The 16,380-nt window shown below is 41.3% G+C and overlaps 1 protein-coding gene across 1 annotated transcript in view; it reads left to right on the forward strand.

The window, feature by feature from the left end:
- Positions 1-667: 667 nt before the first annotated feature.
- The window catches only part of kcnk12 (potassium channel, subfamily K, member 12), a 31,167-nt gene continuing 15,454 nt past the window's right edge, over positions 668-16,380 (forward strand). The window contains exon 1 of the mRNA XM_034101344.2: positions 668-1,497. Within this exon, the coding sequence (XP_033957235.1) occupies positions 1,158-1,497 (340 nt within the window). The 5' untranslated portion in view covers positions 668-1,157. The remainder of the gene's footprint in view (positions 1,498-16,380) is intronic.

Raw genomic sequence — 16,380 nt, forward strand, 5'->3', positions numbered from 1 at the left:
ACCAGACCAACAGGTTAATTGATTAAATGAGAAATGAATCATGAAATCGATGAACAAACCCCTACATATGATACATTTTTATTAAGTTTAATCCACTTATATAAAATGCTGATAGCTGCACCAGAAACAGTACTTATTACAAGTGTATACATTCATAATAGCATATGATCCATTAAGAAATAATTCCATCAGAATAAAAATATTCTGCATGAGGAGTATACTTTTTTATAATTTTCTGAATACAGGATTTCCCCTTGGCTCTGTGTTAAAGCTGTTAGACACTTTGTTAAGAAGCATTGTTCAGGAGTGTATTGTTTCTACAATTGTGCCCACGGTGCAGATAGTGAGTAACAGTTTTTCAGTGTGTGGAGTATCCTCAGTGCGCATGGCACAAGGCTGCACTCAAGTGGAAATGTAAGCCCTCTGTTATTTGAGGAATACGGAGACACCCCTTCCTTGGAGCCATCTGCACACCCTCAATCGTCTCATTGAATCTACTCTCCTTCTCCAGTAGCGGTGGCATGCTGTAGTCTCCGATTTGAAGCCAAGAGTGTTCTCACCGTGCGCTGATAGGATGCAATGTGTCACTATAACGGCCACATGAAAGCTGCAGCTCCACACTTCTCCAGCCTGAGGATAGATGACTTTATCTGAGCGCGGGGGACGGGCTTTTCCTGCGGCACATTCATCTGTAACTTGCAGAAATCCGGGCTTCGCCGTGGTCTCTTTTGCGGTGGAACATTTTGGTGCAAGGGACAGAGAGGATAACTGCTGCTTGCATTTGTACAAACAAGCGATCGGCGCGTCCTTTTGGATTCAAGCTGCAGTCCACTTCACAACCAACTGCATTGCCTGAAGAGTAAGATACAAATGTACCTATTATGAAACAATGCACCGGCGTCTTTTCTGATGAACTCTTTCGTGGAACAACAGACTTTCATCCACAAGTGGAGCGTTTTTCTGCCTTCTAGTTACAGATACAAACATTTTACAACTACAATGGGACAACGTGGTGGGCTAAGTAGAGGAAATGTTGCCTGTGGAAGTGCAGCGAGAGCGCAGGGCAGTGACTTCCAGAGGACACCTGCAGACGAGTGAATGCCGTCTCCGATGTGGAGCTTGCCGCTGTCCGACGCGCGCTTGGTGCTGAAATTCGGATGATGTCTGGCCAGCGATTGCAAGGCTGCCGCTCCCTGCACCTCAACGAGGACAACGGCCGCTTCGTGCTGCTCGCCGTCCTCATCGTACTGTACCTGCTGTGCGGCGCTGCGGTCTTCTCGGCCATCGAGAGGCCCTCGGAGCTGCGGGCTCACGGCCGCTGGCACGGGACGCTCCTCAACTTCAGTGAGACCTTCAACATCAGCCTGCAGGAGCTAAACTCCTTCCTGCGGGAGTACGAGGCTGCCATCGCCACCGGGATCCGGGCTGACGCTCTGAGGCCACGATGGGATTTTACAGGAGCATTTTATTTTGTTGGAACTGTGGTGTCGACTATAGGTGGGTGATCATTGCATTCACTGGTGGTTTCCCTGACCTTTGCGTCCGTTTGGTTGCAGCCATGGTGTCCTCTAAATACTTTTTGAAAAACAACATGTAGCCAAGCCAACATGAAGCCATACAAGCATGCTCATACAATGAAGTTACTATTAAGTAGGTATAGAAGTCTGAGTAGCTGATCTAAAAATGTGGGAACTAATGCCAGATGAAACCACATTCAAGACTAACAACTTCGAGATTTGACATCATTGTTATTGTTTGTTAAATAATCCTATAATTACTGTCATATCAAAATCAGTGGAGCTGCCATCATTGGCTGCTTTCTTTCCGCTGATGGCTTACATACAGAATAACAGATTAACATTTTAGTTTTTTTCCAGTCATGTGTTACATTTTGGCTGTGAGGGACTTTGGCAATGGGGGCGACATCTTACTCGCCTGCCAGGAACAGCACACTCATCCCTGGCTATAGGACAGCACCCATGGGTGCAGTCTCTTTTTTTGTTGCCACATTTCCATTCAAACCAACAGGAATGTCAATGAGAAGCCCCTTCTGCTCCCCCTCATTTAACATTTGCTCATGCGATAGGTCAGAAAAGAGCAAATGTCCCTTGCAGGGCACCCCGAGGGCCAACTGCTGCACTGCATGCCTGATGGCCCCAACACCCAATAATTCCTCTGCCCCCCCCCCCCCCCCCTCACTGAGAGCTGTAGGAGCGACAGTGGGTGCGAGTGAGTATGAACGGGTGAACAAGCAAATGAAGACACTCCAGGTATCATTTAAGCTGACAGCTGCTGTCTATCTCTGACCTTGCCCTTAACACACACACACACACACACACACACACACACACACACACACACACACACACACACACACACACACACACACACACACACACACACACACACACACACACACACACACACACACACACACACACACACACACACACACACACACACACACACACACACACACACACACACACACACACACACACACAGGCTACACAGTGATAACTTTGCTGTCTCCTATTAATTGAGGGTAAGCAATAAGCAAAACTAATGGCTCTGGACGCACAGGGAGAATTTGATCCACAGGAGCAGGAAACCTGTCAGAACTGTATGTATTGTAGACCTGTCATGGCTAACCACCTCCTGCGCTCAGATACACCAATGCAGAGCTCTTTCAGGCAGCCCATGTACTCAGCTCACCCATAGAAGGGAACCACAGCAGCTGTTTATTGCACACGTGTCTGTGGCAGGTTGAAATCCTTTGTGCTCCAGTTATCATGCAGCATGCAGCACACTCTTCCCACAGACAAGCAAGATCACATAAACTGCTGATATGAAAGGGATTGTGGGGCCTCCCCGCTCCCTAACTCTTAATCCGACTGGTATCCCCTTGCACACTCTAGACACTCCTCCCAAAGTCTTCTGACTCTGTGATGGCAGAGGCTTTTAATCAGCTATGGCCCATTGCTCCCCTTGTGCCTTCACAATTTGTCTTTGAAGAATGTGGAGCCCTGGCCGGTAAAGCTTGTTTACCAAGAGTTTGACCACCTTAGGTTGAATTGGTACCGCACTTAGTGTGTTGTTTAACAATTTCAGGAGGTGATGCGGCTTTGGTCTAAACACTTCCACATAACTTGACATTCATCCTCTGCTTCTTTGCAACAAGTCAGTGGTTCCATCTCCAAGTCCGGTGTCCAGTCCCTAGACGTTCATGGATAAACATTGACAGGTTAGACATTTGAGAGCATGTTGGGAATAGCATCTAGGTCAAAATGCAGCCTCACAGCGTAGACTCTTGCTGTTGAAATGTTGGATACAAGAGTTTGTTTTTGTCAGCCTCCAACTCTTGGTGCTGTTTTCCTGCCCTACATTTTCAGACACAACTTTACTGTTTGCATTCTGACTAAAGAGGGCAAGAGAGTCTGGTCTGGAAACCACATTTCTATTTATAGGAAAGCTATTTATGACCCTAAGGCTGATTGATAACTGCCAATTAGGAGAGCCATCTGTAGCCGTTTTGGGGGCCTGGAGGTCTGTTGGTAAGATGCTATGATGACATGTTGGAGAATACTTTGTCAAATTGTAAGTGCTTGCATAGGAATTACTTTTCTGAGAATCAAGTGTACTTAGTGATGTCTGTCTGATCTGAGACTTTTAACTTTGTTGAGGTTTAGTGCTGAAACAAGTTAGGTCATGGTTTTGTTCTGCAGATATAATATTCAGGGCTATTTATTCCCAGGGATAGTTTCTGCCGTGCCTCTCTGTGCCCGTGGCAGCTACTGCAGCTTCTGGCTCCATCACACTCATATCCACCCACTCAGAGAAGTCACAAAGTCAGAGAAAGCAGAGAGGACAGTTTAACAAACTCCACAATACAGACCCTCATGCAGCTTGTCCTCTAAATCACGCCTGATTAAACCTCAATGCCGTCCGCAAATTGCAAAACGAGGGTAAATGTCAGGGTTAAGAAAAGATAGGATCTGGCCAAAGTATGGCTGTAATGAGCTGTGCTGCAGCATGGTGACAGGGCACTGTGCCCCCAGGATACACTGGGGCAGGCAAAGTCTCTTCCCTCTTAAACTACCAATCCAGGGTGATATTTTAATCAAAGTGGCCTCATTCAGCTAATGGTTTATATAGATATTGTAGTGTGTAGTTTATATTGACACTAAGAGAGATGTTAAAGGTCACATGTCATGGCCATTTCCACTGATCATAATTCCATTGTTGAGGTCTACTAGAATAGATTTATACTGTGCAATTTTCCAAACTCACATTGGTTCCGCATACAGCATCTCTGTAAAGTATGTGTATTCACTCTCTCCACTAAACGGCTCGTTGCAGCTCTTGCCCCCCCTCCCTGTGAGCCCAGTGTGCTCCGATTGGCCGGGACCAGTCGGGACGTTGTGAATCGCGCTGAGCTCCGTGGAGGTGTGATTTCCTTGTTTAGCGAAACACAGCCAAACTCACCCTGAGCACACACAAAGTCACAGCCGAAGTAAAAACAATAAGTGTGGCTTGATATTGAGTGAGAAAAAGGTTGATAAACGCTGTGAGAATGGGTCTGCAGAGAGAATTTCGCCGCGATCCCAACTGTCTGTTATCAGCCTGCAGCCAGGGAGGAGAGATCAGCAGAGCTGCCTACACTGAGTGTGAGGAAGTCCGTGGATTGGTCAATTTGGACCAATCAGCGGGGGCTTAACGTAACGGCTCCGCGGACATAACGTAACGGCTCCACGGATTGGTCCATTTCTTTCCGGGGACGACATGACATCATGATGTCCCTGGAAGAATCAAATGGACAGTGACGTATCTCCAACGAGGCGTTTTGGGGAGGTATTTTCTGTTTTAGAGTTTTACTCCCTATATGGTGTACTTTGAGGGTTTTGACTCTGCAGACCGTTTACATGCATAAAAACCTTCATAACACACAAGGGGACGGGTAATAACCGGAAAAGCATGACATGTCACCTTTAATAGACCATTGTGTCGGATTGAGAGGGATTTATTGCCAGACATGCAATGTAATAATGTCATATAATTTTCTTTAGCGTATAATCACCTGAAATTAGGTAGTGTGTTTTTGTTACCTGAATGAACCCTTGTTATGTAACTAGGGAGCACAACAGGATCACGTTACTATAAAATGCGCAACAGTCAAACCTCATGCGGTGAAAAAACAATGTAAAAACATGATGGAAATATGACTTTTCTGTGATTTCACAGTGTGAGGAAGGTTACATCAGACCTGTGTGGAGCTATGAGGAGAAGTTTTCATTTGAGTTGCGATGTGATTTTTCTTCAGGGGAAACCGAAGATTTAGTGGACGTTGAAATCACATGATTCATCACTTATTCCTTAAATCTGTTTTCACTTCCCTTTTTCACACTTTGCTTCTAATCATATACCAAGTGTTAAAACCATAGACTGTATACTGTATATGGTTAAAACGCTGTTGAGATATGTTAATACAAAAATAATAAGGGAATTTTCTTTTATTTAAATAAAAGAAGAATAGTTAATGGAGACGCACCTTAAGGCCACTGTAGGTTCTCTGTCACGCCACAAAAGATAAGGGTGGGGGGGGTATTCAGTATTCATCAACTAAACCACTTAATGCCACTAATCTCTACACACTGCTCTTTTAGTGCAATTCTTTGATGTGTTTCAAGGTTGCAGTTTTTAGTGCGACATCAAATCGAATTGGAAATTACCCTAAAAATGAAGCATAAAGCTGCATTAATCAATATTTCTATAGGGATGAAATGACTGTGGGGAATGAATCATTTGTGGTTCAGCTAGCACACTGTTTTGGTCAAATGGACCACAACCTTACTTTGGTTCACTTTCACTTCTCTCATCTGTGTCATTTCATGAAACAAAAGCAACTTGTTTTCTAACAGCAGACACACAAAGTTCACGTCTAGCATTTAGCAGAAAAAGAGCCACTTATTTCCCACAGAAGTTGACCAAAACAGAGCTAAAAGTAGAATAAATATCAATTTTTCCATCCTGGTCGAATGTACTTATTGTAAGTCGCTTTGGATAAAAGCGTCAGCTAAATGCAATGTAATGTAAATGCTATTCTTCCATATCTGCTAGATGGTTACTATTGGCTCATGCATTAACTGTGTACACCTTATGTTTGAATATTATGTGAATGTTTAGAGCCTGTCCTGATGCCTCCAATTTGCCTCTGAAACATTATAAAGAATGACAAATATTATCCTCATAAACTTTACTGTAGAGTTGCATTGTGACAATGTGCACCCTTCAGGTAGCTGATTCTCCGTTCAGTATGAAATGGACTCAGCAGCTTGTGGGTGGGAGTATATCAATCTCTATATAACAAACTCATCTAGCTAAAATAATAGACCGTTTATAACCTCCGAACATAGTACAAGAACAAAACTTCCCTTGAGCCAAACTTCGACCAGTAATGCTGAGAGAGCACTTTTGAGTTTGAAATATTGTGCACTGTCAGTTAAGATGTTGCAGTACAAGCCAAGTCATGGTGGCAAAATGCATAACTTTGCAGTATTTGCCCAGATGTGGTCAGGATGTCAAGTTTTTGACCAAATTTAATTTACTTTTCTAGCTGCAATATCAAGTCAAATAGGTGTCACCCCACTGTGAACCACAACTCAATATAGTGTCTTACTAAAGATGTTACATGATCAGCAGTGATACACACCAGAGGCCTGTTAATGAAGAATGGCTCTGACCTCCAATACAAAAGGCCAAAGAGGACAGGCACTGCATTATTTGTTGCTTCTGTTTTCACCTTTGCAAAATATAACTATCTTGTACTCTCAACGCAAAAAGCACCAGTTTGCTGCACATAACATATTCTGCCAATGCCAATCGTTACATGTGTACACAGCACCATTCGCAGTGAAATTTAGGCCGTGCATTTAACCCATGCTATTCTTAGGATGGCAGCCATTTTGGGGCAGTATTGGGGGCTGGTGCCTTGGACAACGGCCCCTTCGGCAGTGCCCAGGAGGGGAAGTGGCTTGAGCCAGTGAATAACTTTGGTAACAGAAAAAGGCTACGTGTTGAAAATGTCATGAATATGAAGAAAGATTTTGAAAAATTGTTATTAACTATGTCCTTCCCCTACGTGTGAGTAAACTATTAGGCTTAATGGTTTGTTTTATCTTCCAATTTAAAAAGTGCTGATCTGGCTGTAGAGTCTTATTGAGGAACACTCGTGAGGCCATTACACGCTTGTATGACCAGGGCCCGTGTATCTGGGAAGAAACTGCAAACCAAGTCGGTGCTCCGTTCTGTAATTCACGAGTCTCTGAGGTTCCAGGACAATGTCACCTCGGACTGGCTGAGCACGCGTTTGGCATTTAAGCAGTTTGAAATGTCACCAAAAGACTGTGTGGATTGCTGAAAGCAGGCAGAGTTTTTGCTCTGATGTCGTGGATGTATTTAGATAAACTGCTCGGTGCCACCTCGCTTGAACAAAACCATCTGTGTTGTTGTTACTGTCAGTGTATGTTGTGAGTGTGCTTACAGGAGGAGGGTGGGAAAGGTTTACAATCTGTGAACGAGGACTCATCGATGCACAGCCATGCTTGTTCTTGCTGTCTGTCTCTCACTCCGGCAGTGTATCAGACAGCGCTGACTCCTGTCCAACATCCATCTCATATTTGACTGTTCATTACCACAATGCACTCACCTGTTTGGATTCACCCAGTCAATCATTATGATGGTTTCTCCTGGGCAACATTGCAATTATGTTATAAAATAGAGAATGCTCACATTGCACAAGCAGTGCATTACACAATGACATGAAGGTCACTTCAGTTCGTTTTACAGAAGCATTTGAAGCTGGTCAGTATGACTCTGTATTCGTTGCCTCGTCCCTGCTGCCGGCCTTTTCCCTCTCTTCTCTTTAGATCCCCTGCTCCGCTCTGTGAAATCACAGACTCAGAGGAAATGTCACTATTAAAAATGGAAAACCGTGGGCCTACAGTCACATGAAAGGCGCTGGGGGTCTCTGTAGATTCTGTGCAGTCCAGACGCTCAGAACAGAAATGGTGTCCCCAATGAGAAGCCAGTTCCACTACTGCTGCTCAGACGCTCCATGAGACTAATAGAGTCTTCTGTTCGGCTTTAATTGACTCACTGTGCATTTATTTATTCCTGCTTTAAAGCTGCCCTTATCAATACTTTAAGAGTAACATTGTAAAAAAGGATTGTGTGAAAATGGAAAAGGTGTCACTGATGCCAAACCCAGAATATTCTGCATTTCAGCGTCTTTGATCTCGTTAAGGTCCATGGCAACAGCTTAACTACTTAGGCTAACTGGCTCTCCCTCAACTTGTTTTAGTAGCAGCAGGAAGCTGTTTTCAAAGTCATTCACCATAGTCTTAAGGCTCCACCATTTTTTAACCATGAATATCTGCAAAAAAAGTGGTTGACTAACAGACGAAACAAATGACCAATATTCCCAACCCTAGAAAAATCCTCTACATCAAACATGCAGGACATGACTTGAAAGATATGTTTATAAGGGCCAAGCAAACGATTTGAAAAAAAGAGAGAACTGTTATATCAATAAATAATAAGGAGGAAGTGAAAAATAAACATAGGAAGAAATCAAATAATTGTATTCTCCAAATGCAACATTTTAAAAGATCTTCCTATTTGTTTATTATGGCTTGTCTTAGTAACAACATGATTAAATAACATAAATTACAAAAAAACATCCGTCAAAGATAATGTATCTCAAACAATTTTTTTTGGATCACACAAATGCTCGAAAAACATGTTAACGTTATCCCACCATTAGTCTGCCCCTCTCCCTGTTCCTCTCTGTTTGTGTGTAGCATTGGCTCCAATAAAACCTCTCTTACTTAACGGCTGCCGTGCAGGATGCTCTACACACCTCTGCACTCTGTCACAGCGGGTCATAAATCTGCCCGACTTGCTAAGGCGAGTGTTCGCCTGTGTACAGTAACTCACTGACTCCAGTCATCATGGCCAAGTGATTCCAAGATCATTTTAGAGGACACAGCAGATCTGCTTGGCGTCCTCTTCCTCATGAAACTGATTAGCATTTCACTGATTCTGCTCTTTGGAAAATAAACTCTTTGCACTCCGCAGTCCTCTGACCTGCTTCCTATCAAGACTTATTCCAACAGCCATTTCAAATGATATTCTACTTTGATAAACATCAGTTTCTCTGAAAACCCAATTTGCACTGGTGCTGACTTCAATGCTGACTTGCTGCTATGAGGGGTTTAAACTTTCCCCATAAGCAGAAAAAGTCCTTCTCTTGAAACTTTTGGATTGGTTGGGAACCTTTGACACAGTAACATCCCAGAAAACAATACTCACCACGTTGCAGACAACCTGCATAGCAGATTCCCCTTCCTGCACCATGCAGAGCATCTATCTGCATCTCGGGGATATGTATATAAACAGTTAACCATGTTAATAAGCTAACAGCAAGTTGGTGAACAGCGGGATTTGGCAGCCTCCATATGTCTCTGTGTGAGGGAGGGGCTGCCTGTTTGAGAGCGAGAGACAGAGGAAGATATGCTGCACTATTGCATCTTTGATCTGCCTGAATGCAAATAACATGCTGAATTAATATCATTGCAAAAATAGTTCAATTTCAGATTTAAATCAACATCCTCATACCTGATCTGAAAATCATGAACCTCGACTTTTCTAGAATGAGATAAAAAATGACTTGCTCTGAGCCTGACCTTGAATCAATAAGATGATCATGATGATTAGATTATGAGATCAGAAAAATGACAGTGCACTACGTAATCCATCAAGCTTGAGAATTGATTGGCGGCGTACTAGTGGGAGTGTTTGCATATTACACATCTGCCTTTGTGAGAAATGACAGGCAATTCAAACACTCAAGCTTGTTGAAAACTGGAAACTACATGCAGTGCCGGCCACTCGTGTTGAATTTTTCGTACCACAATCTGTTTGGATTAGTGGAAACAGCACTCTGTATTCCTTGCTTTATTTCAGCACCACCATTATCAGTGAATCCACGCTGGCCGCCATGTAGACCAACTGGACTTCAGCCAGAACAAGAATATAAATCATCCAACAGACCTACTTCTCCAACACATAACCTATTATTTGCCACTTGGACACATTAACTTGCCATATATTTAGATTTTGAAATAGTGATTACCCTTCGGAAAGCTCCACAGCTGAAAGTGTTGAATTGCATATTTTGTCATTATGCCAGCGTTCACAAATGATTCAGCTACGTCCAGGCTGGCCGCCTCTGGCAGAGTCTCAGACACTTAGTGGACACATTGAGTAAAACATGATTTCATTGTGAGCAACAGAGAATTGCCTCTTCATTTCTCGAAGGCAGCTTGCTGTGGTTTGTGTATGTATGACTGGATCATTATTGCAGCTGTCACTGGGTTAGCAGTCCCTAACAGGAATCAGGTTTCAGCCTTAGATTTCAGGGACTTGTGCTCTCCCATTATCAGTAATGAAAAACCATTAAATTGAATATCTGCTGAGCCTCAAGCCTTCATTTCATGCTGGCTTCTGATTTGACTGTTTCCATGCGATGGCAAAAATCCGAGGACATAAAGTACATTTAATGTAGCGTTACTATGATACTGTATGAGCACCAAATCTGTCACGCTAATCTGAGGGCGATAGTGTTTCAAAAGATCAACCTGGACAGGTGTGTTTACCTTTGGGAATAATACAAGAGGGCTCTATGTAGCTAAGCTTTTACTCAAACATTGACTCTGCAAGATAATAGGAAACACAAGGACATTCAGTCTTTAGATCATTCATGGAGAAGCTATTCATCTGATGAGAGAATGACTCCTCAGTCACATGAAAGGACAAAATCTGTGTTACCGTTTGCAGATAGACAAGGAAGCCTCATTAAGCTTTATTCTAATTTTGCTTATTGAAGCTCTACAGTACCTCCCCTGCATAAAAGTGGACAATTCAAGTCTTTTAGGTTCTTTCAATATTCAGAGAAGATGAAAAACAGATCGAAAACTGAAGAAAAATGTAATAAGTGTTGGCGCGGTTCCAAAGACACTGCAGCATTTTTTTTGACAATAAATCGATGCAGACAGCGGCGGACTGATCAATCCTCCTGGCTTTCTTTGCCAGAGAATTAAGAACTGAGATACAATCGAAAGCACACACTCAATTCAGTTACGGTGGAGCCAAATCAATCACATAATCAGAAAAATACGGTATTTTAGGCGGTGCTCTACTGAACAGGTTTATGTTGCTCTGCAGACCTTCTAACCATTTGTTACTCTTGCATCTCCCTTTGATTGTTGTTGTAAATGTCTATTTCTAAATATTTCTCAGACATGTGTTAATAGTGTTTTGTCTAAACACTCATTATCAATGCTTTGACAGAACAGATACCATTAACGTGTCGCCTATATTGTGTGGGGGAGCTTGATGTGAAATTCAAAGCCACGTTGTTCTGCTTCAGGGCCTCCAACAAATACATTGCTGCGTGCGTAGGCTTTGGTGTTTCATTAATATGACCTTTGTTTTAAGGTAAGACGCTATGGGGAGAAACATTTGTTTTCATGCAACGGTGCACTTCCAGTGTTTCAGTCTATTGGAAAGAAAACACCAAAATGCACATTTAGGATGTATTTTTTTCAAAATGTTTAGTATTTGCATGTGTAGCCCTCATCTGATTTTACCAAAAGCTATCATAATGCATTTTGCTTATTTAAATATAACATTTAAGAAAACTTTCCAGTTTTATTCCTATATCTATTTTAAAAGATTATACAGAGGGTCTGTTCGTATATTATTTATAACCTGATTTATAGAACATTTAACTGGGAAAAATGTGGGGGAAATGGCTTTATCCTTAAGTTTTGATAGTATTTTTTGATTTATGATGAGTTGAGTTGTATATAAAAAAGATTTACAGTAGGTTTGCCGTAAAACCATTTGACAATACATTTGAGCAAAATTAAAAGATTATCTTGGACCTGTCTCTATCCAATGTTCAGATTCAGATCATTTATGAAAATGAACACTGATCTAGTAAGATATTGCCTCTTTTGTATATTTCAACATAAAATACGAAGAGATACTGTCTTAATAGTTATTAATACTGGGATTTTCATTACGATATGCATTAGTTAACATTTCAACCCCATTCACCTGTAGTGTCTGCCCTTTACTTGTGCATGCAGTGTGCAGACACAACAACATCGCTGCATCTCAATGATGTATGTGACCTATTCTATCATCTGTTTTTTGTAAAACTGGCAGCATATTGTGAATGTTCCTATTATTATACAGTCTGCCAGTAATCCTGGCAGCTCCTCAGCAGATGGTGTGGTGATGATGTGTCAGGTCTGGCCATGTCGCTGCTTCCTCAGCCCTCTGTCATCTCCACAGACCCCCGCCACGCAACCCCATGACAAAAGATTTCCTGTTCGTCATAGAAACACAGTCGTCATAGGGACATGGTGCTTTCTGCTGCTGCTTCTATCAGGCCAATTTAAGAGTATTCCCACTATGGGACACGGTTTGTTTGACTGGGAGCTCAGTAACTTGGGACACAGGGAGGCAATGGAAGGCTGAGATTTGATTTTTGGTTTGCAGAACAGTCACACAATGAATCTTTGGGTCCGTTTTCAGGTCCTCTGGGAGTGGGGTGGGGGGATGTTATCCTCAATGACCCAGAGTGACCTTCAGATTTAATTGTGCTCAGAGAGACAGGTGAATGGACAGCAGATGTCCTTCACTCAAAGACGGGCACATGACTGAGTGCTTTAATGGTTGCCCTTTATTCCCATATCCATTAGGAGCTCTTGCCCATTCTAGCTTGCTCCCTTGTATATATATGCATTTGTGTTCTTCTTTAGTAGTTTTGTAGATTAGTTCCAACAGTCCTTAATTATCGGCTCCACTCACTCACACTAAAAGCAACCTTGACAAACATGAGATGGAAATGTGGTCGGATTTAGTTGGCCTTTGGAGGCTATTTATAAGGAAGGTTAATCAATATGTCTGTTTCAAGATACTTCGTTAAAAGTTGTCAATTTGTCATTGCTTCCAGCTTCAAGGCTTTACTGCACATAGATCAATTCCTTTATCTAAATGTACACTGTAAAAAAAAAACGTTGTTTTTACGGTAAAAACCTGGCAGCTTTGTTGCCAGAATAATGATGTAAAAAAATACGGTAAACTGTAAACAACTTTACAGAATAACGTGTATATTTTACAGTTTAAAACTGTTGTAATTTACATTTTAAATCTGTAATTTCAACAGCCCGTTTCTGCTGAATTAGCATGATCACGTTGCTATTAAACTGATTATTTCAGTAAGATTTACATGCAGTTGTTGTATATTGTACATTGAATCGCATTCAATTTTACAGAAACATACCAAACAAATAACACTGTTTAACTGTAAAAGCATCAGTGTAATGCGGTGTTTTACGGTGAAAGCAACATCTAAATACTGCAATTTAAATGTTCTGTAAAACGTATTTATTACAATTAAAATGCAGAAAAAACTGTTATATGAATATCAATCTCAAATATATAGTATAAAACCGCCTGTAAGGATTATTGCTCAGTGAAAAAAATAAAAGTTTTCCTATACATTAGTCAGATTGAAAGATTTTATTTAAACTACACTGCCTTCGTATATATATGTTTGAATATTACCAGAAATGTGAAGAATGTAATCCAGGGTACACAGATTAAGCACTTACAATAAAAAATGCAAAGCTAGATAAACCTCAAGAGCCACTGTATTAAAAGTTGAACAAATTCCAACAAGAACTTGCCTTTCCAAGAATTTATTATATATATATAATAGCAGTGATCAACAATATCTGTAATTTCTCAACATACATATTGGTAAAACATACAAACTAAGGCTGCACAATAAACAAACAGCTCACATTGTCCAGGAAATTCAAGCTGAACAAAGTTAAGAGGTTACTTACATCACATCAAATGATTTATGGGAAATAATGTTTTCAAATATGTTAGTACTTTATATGTCTCATCTCTTATGGGCACTTGTATAATATAATACTCGACTGTCACAGCCACAGACTGAGCTGTAAATTAGCCAAAATAAGGGATTGTCTTAGTTGAATACATGTTCATTGCTAAAGGAAGTGTGTACGTGATGAAGGTACAGTTGCAAAACACATGTGAGTGTGTGTCTAAGTGAGATAGGTGAAGAGGTAGGGTCAGCAGAGACCCTTCACTTCAGAAGCAAAAACCCAAGTGGAAAACAAAACACGTCAACATTTTTACACTCAACAGTAATGTCCTGAGCTTTTACATCCACATAAGCCAAATGAAGATTGTTTAAGCAACTTCACTTTGTAACAGCAAACCGCAAGAGTGGCTACAATGACCTTAAAAGAATAGTTTGACAGAGTTACATATTGCATTTTTTAAAATTAGTTAAAAGAACATAAAAAAAAGCACTTCAAATTTTAACTACGATTTAAACAATCAAACAAACTGTAACTTGGGCACATCGCCACATGCCATTGATCTTACTGTCCATATTCAGACATCACGCCACTCATGGTCCAAAAGTTCCTGTATCAAGGTGAAGACTCTCGGGTTCACCTGAAGACGGGATGTGCGTGTCTTCTCCACTTTGGTGCCCTTCTCTGGGTTGATGGAGAAAAAACACCTTAAAATAAATACAAACAAAGAACAGAATTAATAATAAAATAGCTTGCCTAACAACAAAAAACTTCACATCAATCTTATTATTTTGAAGCCAAAATGACAACTATCTTAACCCCCAATTCACTGAAGCAGCTGCTTTAGATTTGTTGCAGTTTAATAAAAGAAATTGTTGGATAAAGCCAATCCCAAAAAACACATACCTCTGGACAAACTCCAGGGTGGATGCCAGCTCTGACGGGTAGGCGATGTTGAAGCAATAATAGCTCCCAAACATCATGGACAGGGCAGAAACCAAGGAGGGGATGTTGTCCTGTACTATGTTTCGATCCACACTCAGCATGAATCGTCTTTAAGAATAGCATGATCGTCCTAAAAAAGAAGAAAAACACAATTCAAACTAAATTAAAACAAGACTTGTCTTCCTGAAACATTTCACAAAACAATTTTAGCACACATGTTATTACATTTTAAGGTCTGTTAAATTGCTCACCATCAATACAAAAATGTATGTATGTGTATTTGCAGGTTAAGGGGAGATAAATGTAATGTCAATTTGACTTGCTTTTAGGGGGTAGTTCATATTGTTTGAAGGGGGGTTGTAGGAGCTACAGTTTGGAGAAACAGAGAGGAGACCCAGCAGACAGCTAAGCAATGCACTGCTGTGGACATACACAGAACAAAAATATAAATGCAACACTTTTGTTTTTGCTCCCATTTTTCATGAGATGAACTCAAAGATCTAAAACATTTTCTAAATACACAAAATAACCATTTCTCTCAAATATTGTTCACAAATCTGAATAAATCTGTGATAGTGAGCACTTCTCCTTTGCCGAGATAATCCATCCCACCTCACAGGTGTGGCATATCAAGATGCTGATTAGACGGCATGATTATTGCACAGGTGTGCCTGACCCCTAAGAGGCTTCTCAATACTCAAATTTTCCCTCCTCGACTCCCCTCCTCGAGACTTAGACCCGCCCACAGGAGATGCGAGCGGAGGACCGAGGAGGGGAACCGAGGAGAGAGGAGGGGAAGCAGCAGACGTTTAAAGAAATGAGAACTCCTCTCCTCTGAGCGGTCATATTAAAGCGACGTCCGTTCATTATTACGTGGCAACAGCTGCATCAGCTGTGGAGTGTTTTGTCATATTTTATAATCTCTGTTAGATCAGCTGAACATTGTTCCCCCACATATTTACTTTGAATTCATTGAGAGTGCGGTATAATGAGACAATAACAGGCTACAGATGCGGACACACACACACAAATATATTTATATAAATATATACAATTTAAAGTATGAGAGCACTCTCATAATAACGTAACACAATCAGAGACTGGATATATCCCCCCCCCTCTCTCTCTGGTCGCTGAAATGGGGAATTGAAATTACGGGCCAAAAGTTGTATTTGCAAGTATTAAAAGTAAGGACATCAAACCAACTGAGACCCGTCTGTCCGCGGCATCTGCGCACTGTACAACACACACCTACACACTGTACAACACACACACCTACACACTGTACAACACGCACCTACACACTGTACAACACACACCTACATACTGTACCACACACACCTACAGCTGCTAAAGCATAATCAGGCTACAGCCGTTGTGTATCTTATTGTGAACTAAATGGTTTTAGAAAAATATGGACTCTTTGTAGATATCTACTAAACTAAAGCAA

The sequence above is a fragment of the Pseudochaenichthys georgianus genome, chromosome 15, assembly GCF_902827115.2.
Source record: "Pseudochaenichthys georgianus chromosome 15, fPseGeo1.2, whole genome shotgun sequence".
NCBI classification, from domain to species: Eukaryota; Metazoa; Chordata; class Actinopteri; order Perciformes; family Channichthyidae; genus Pseudochaenichthys; species Pseudochaenichthys georgianus.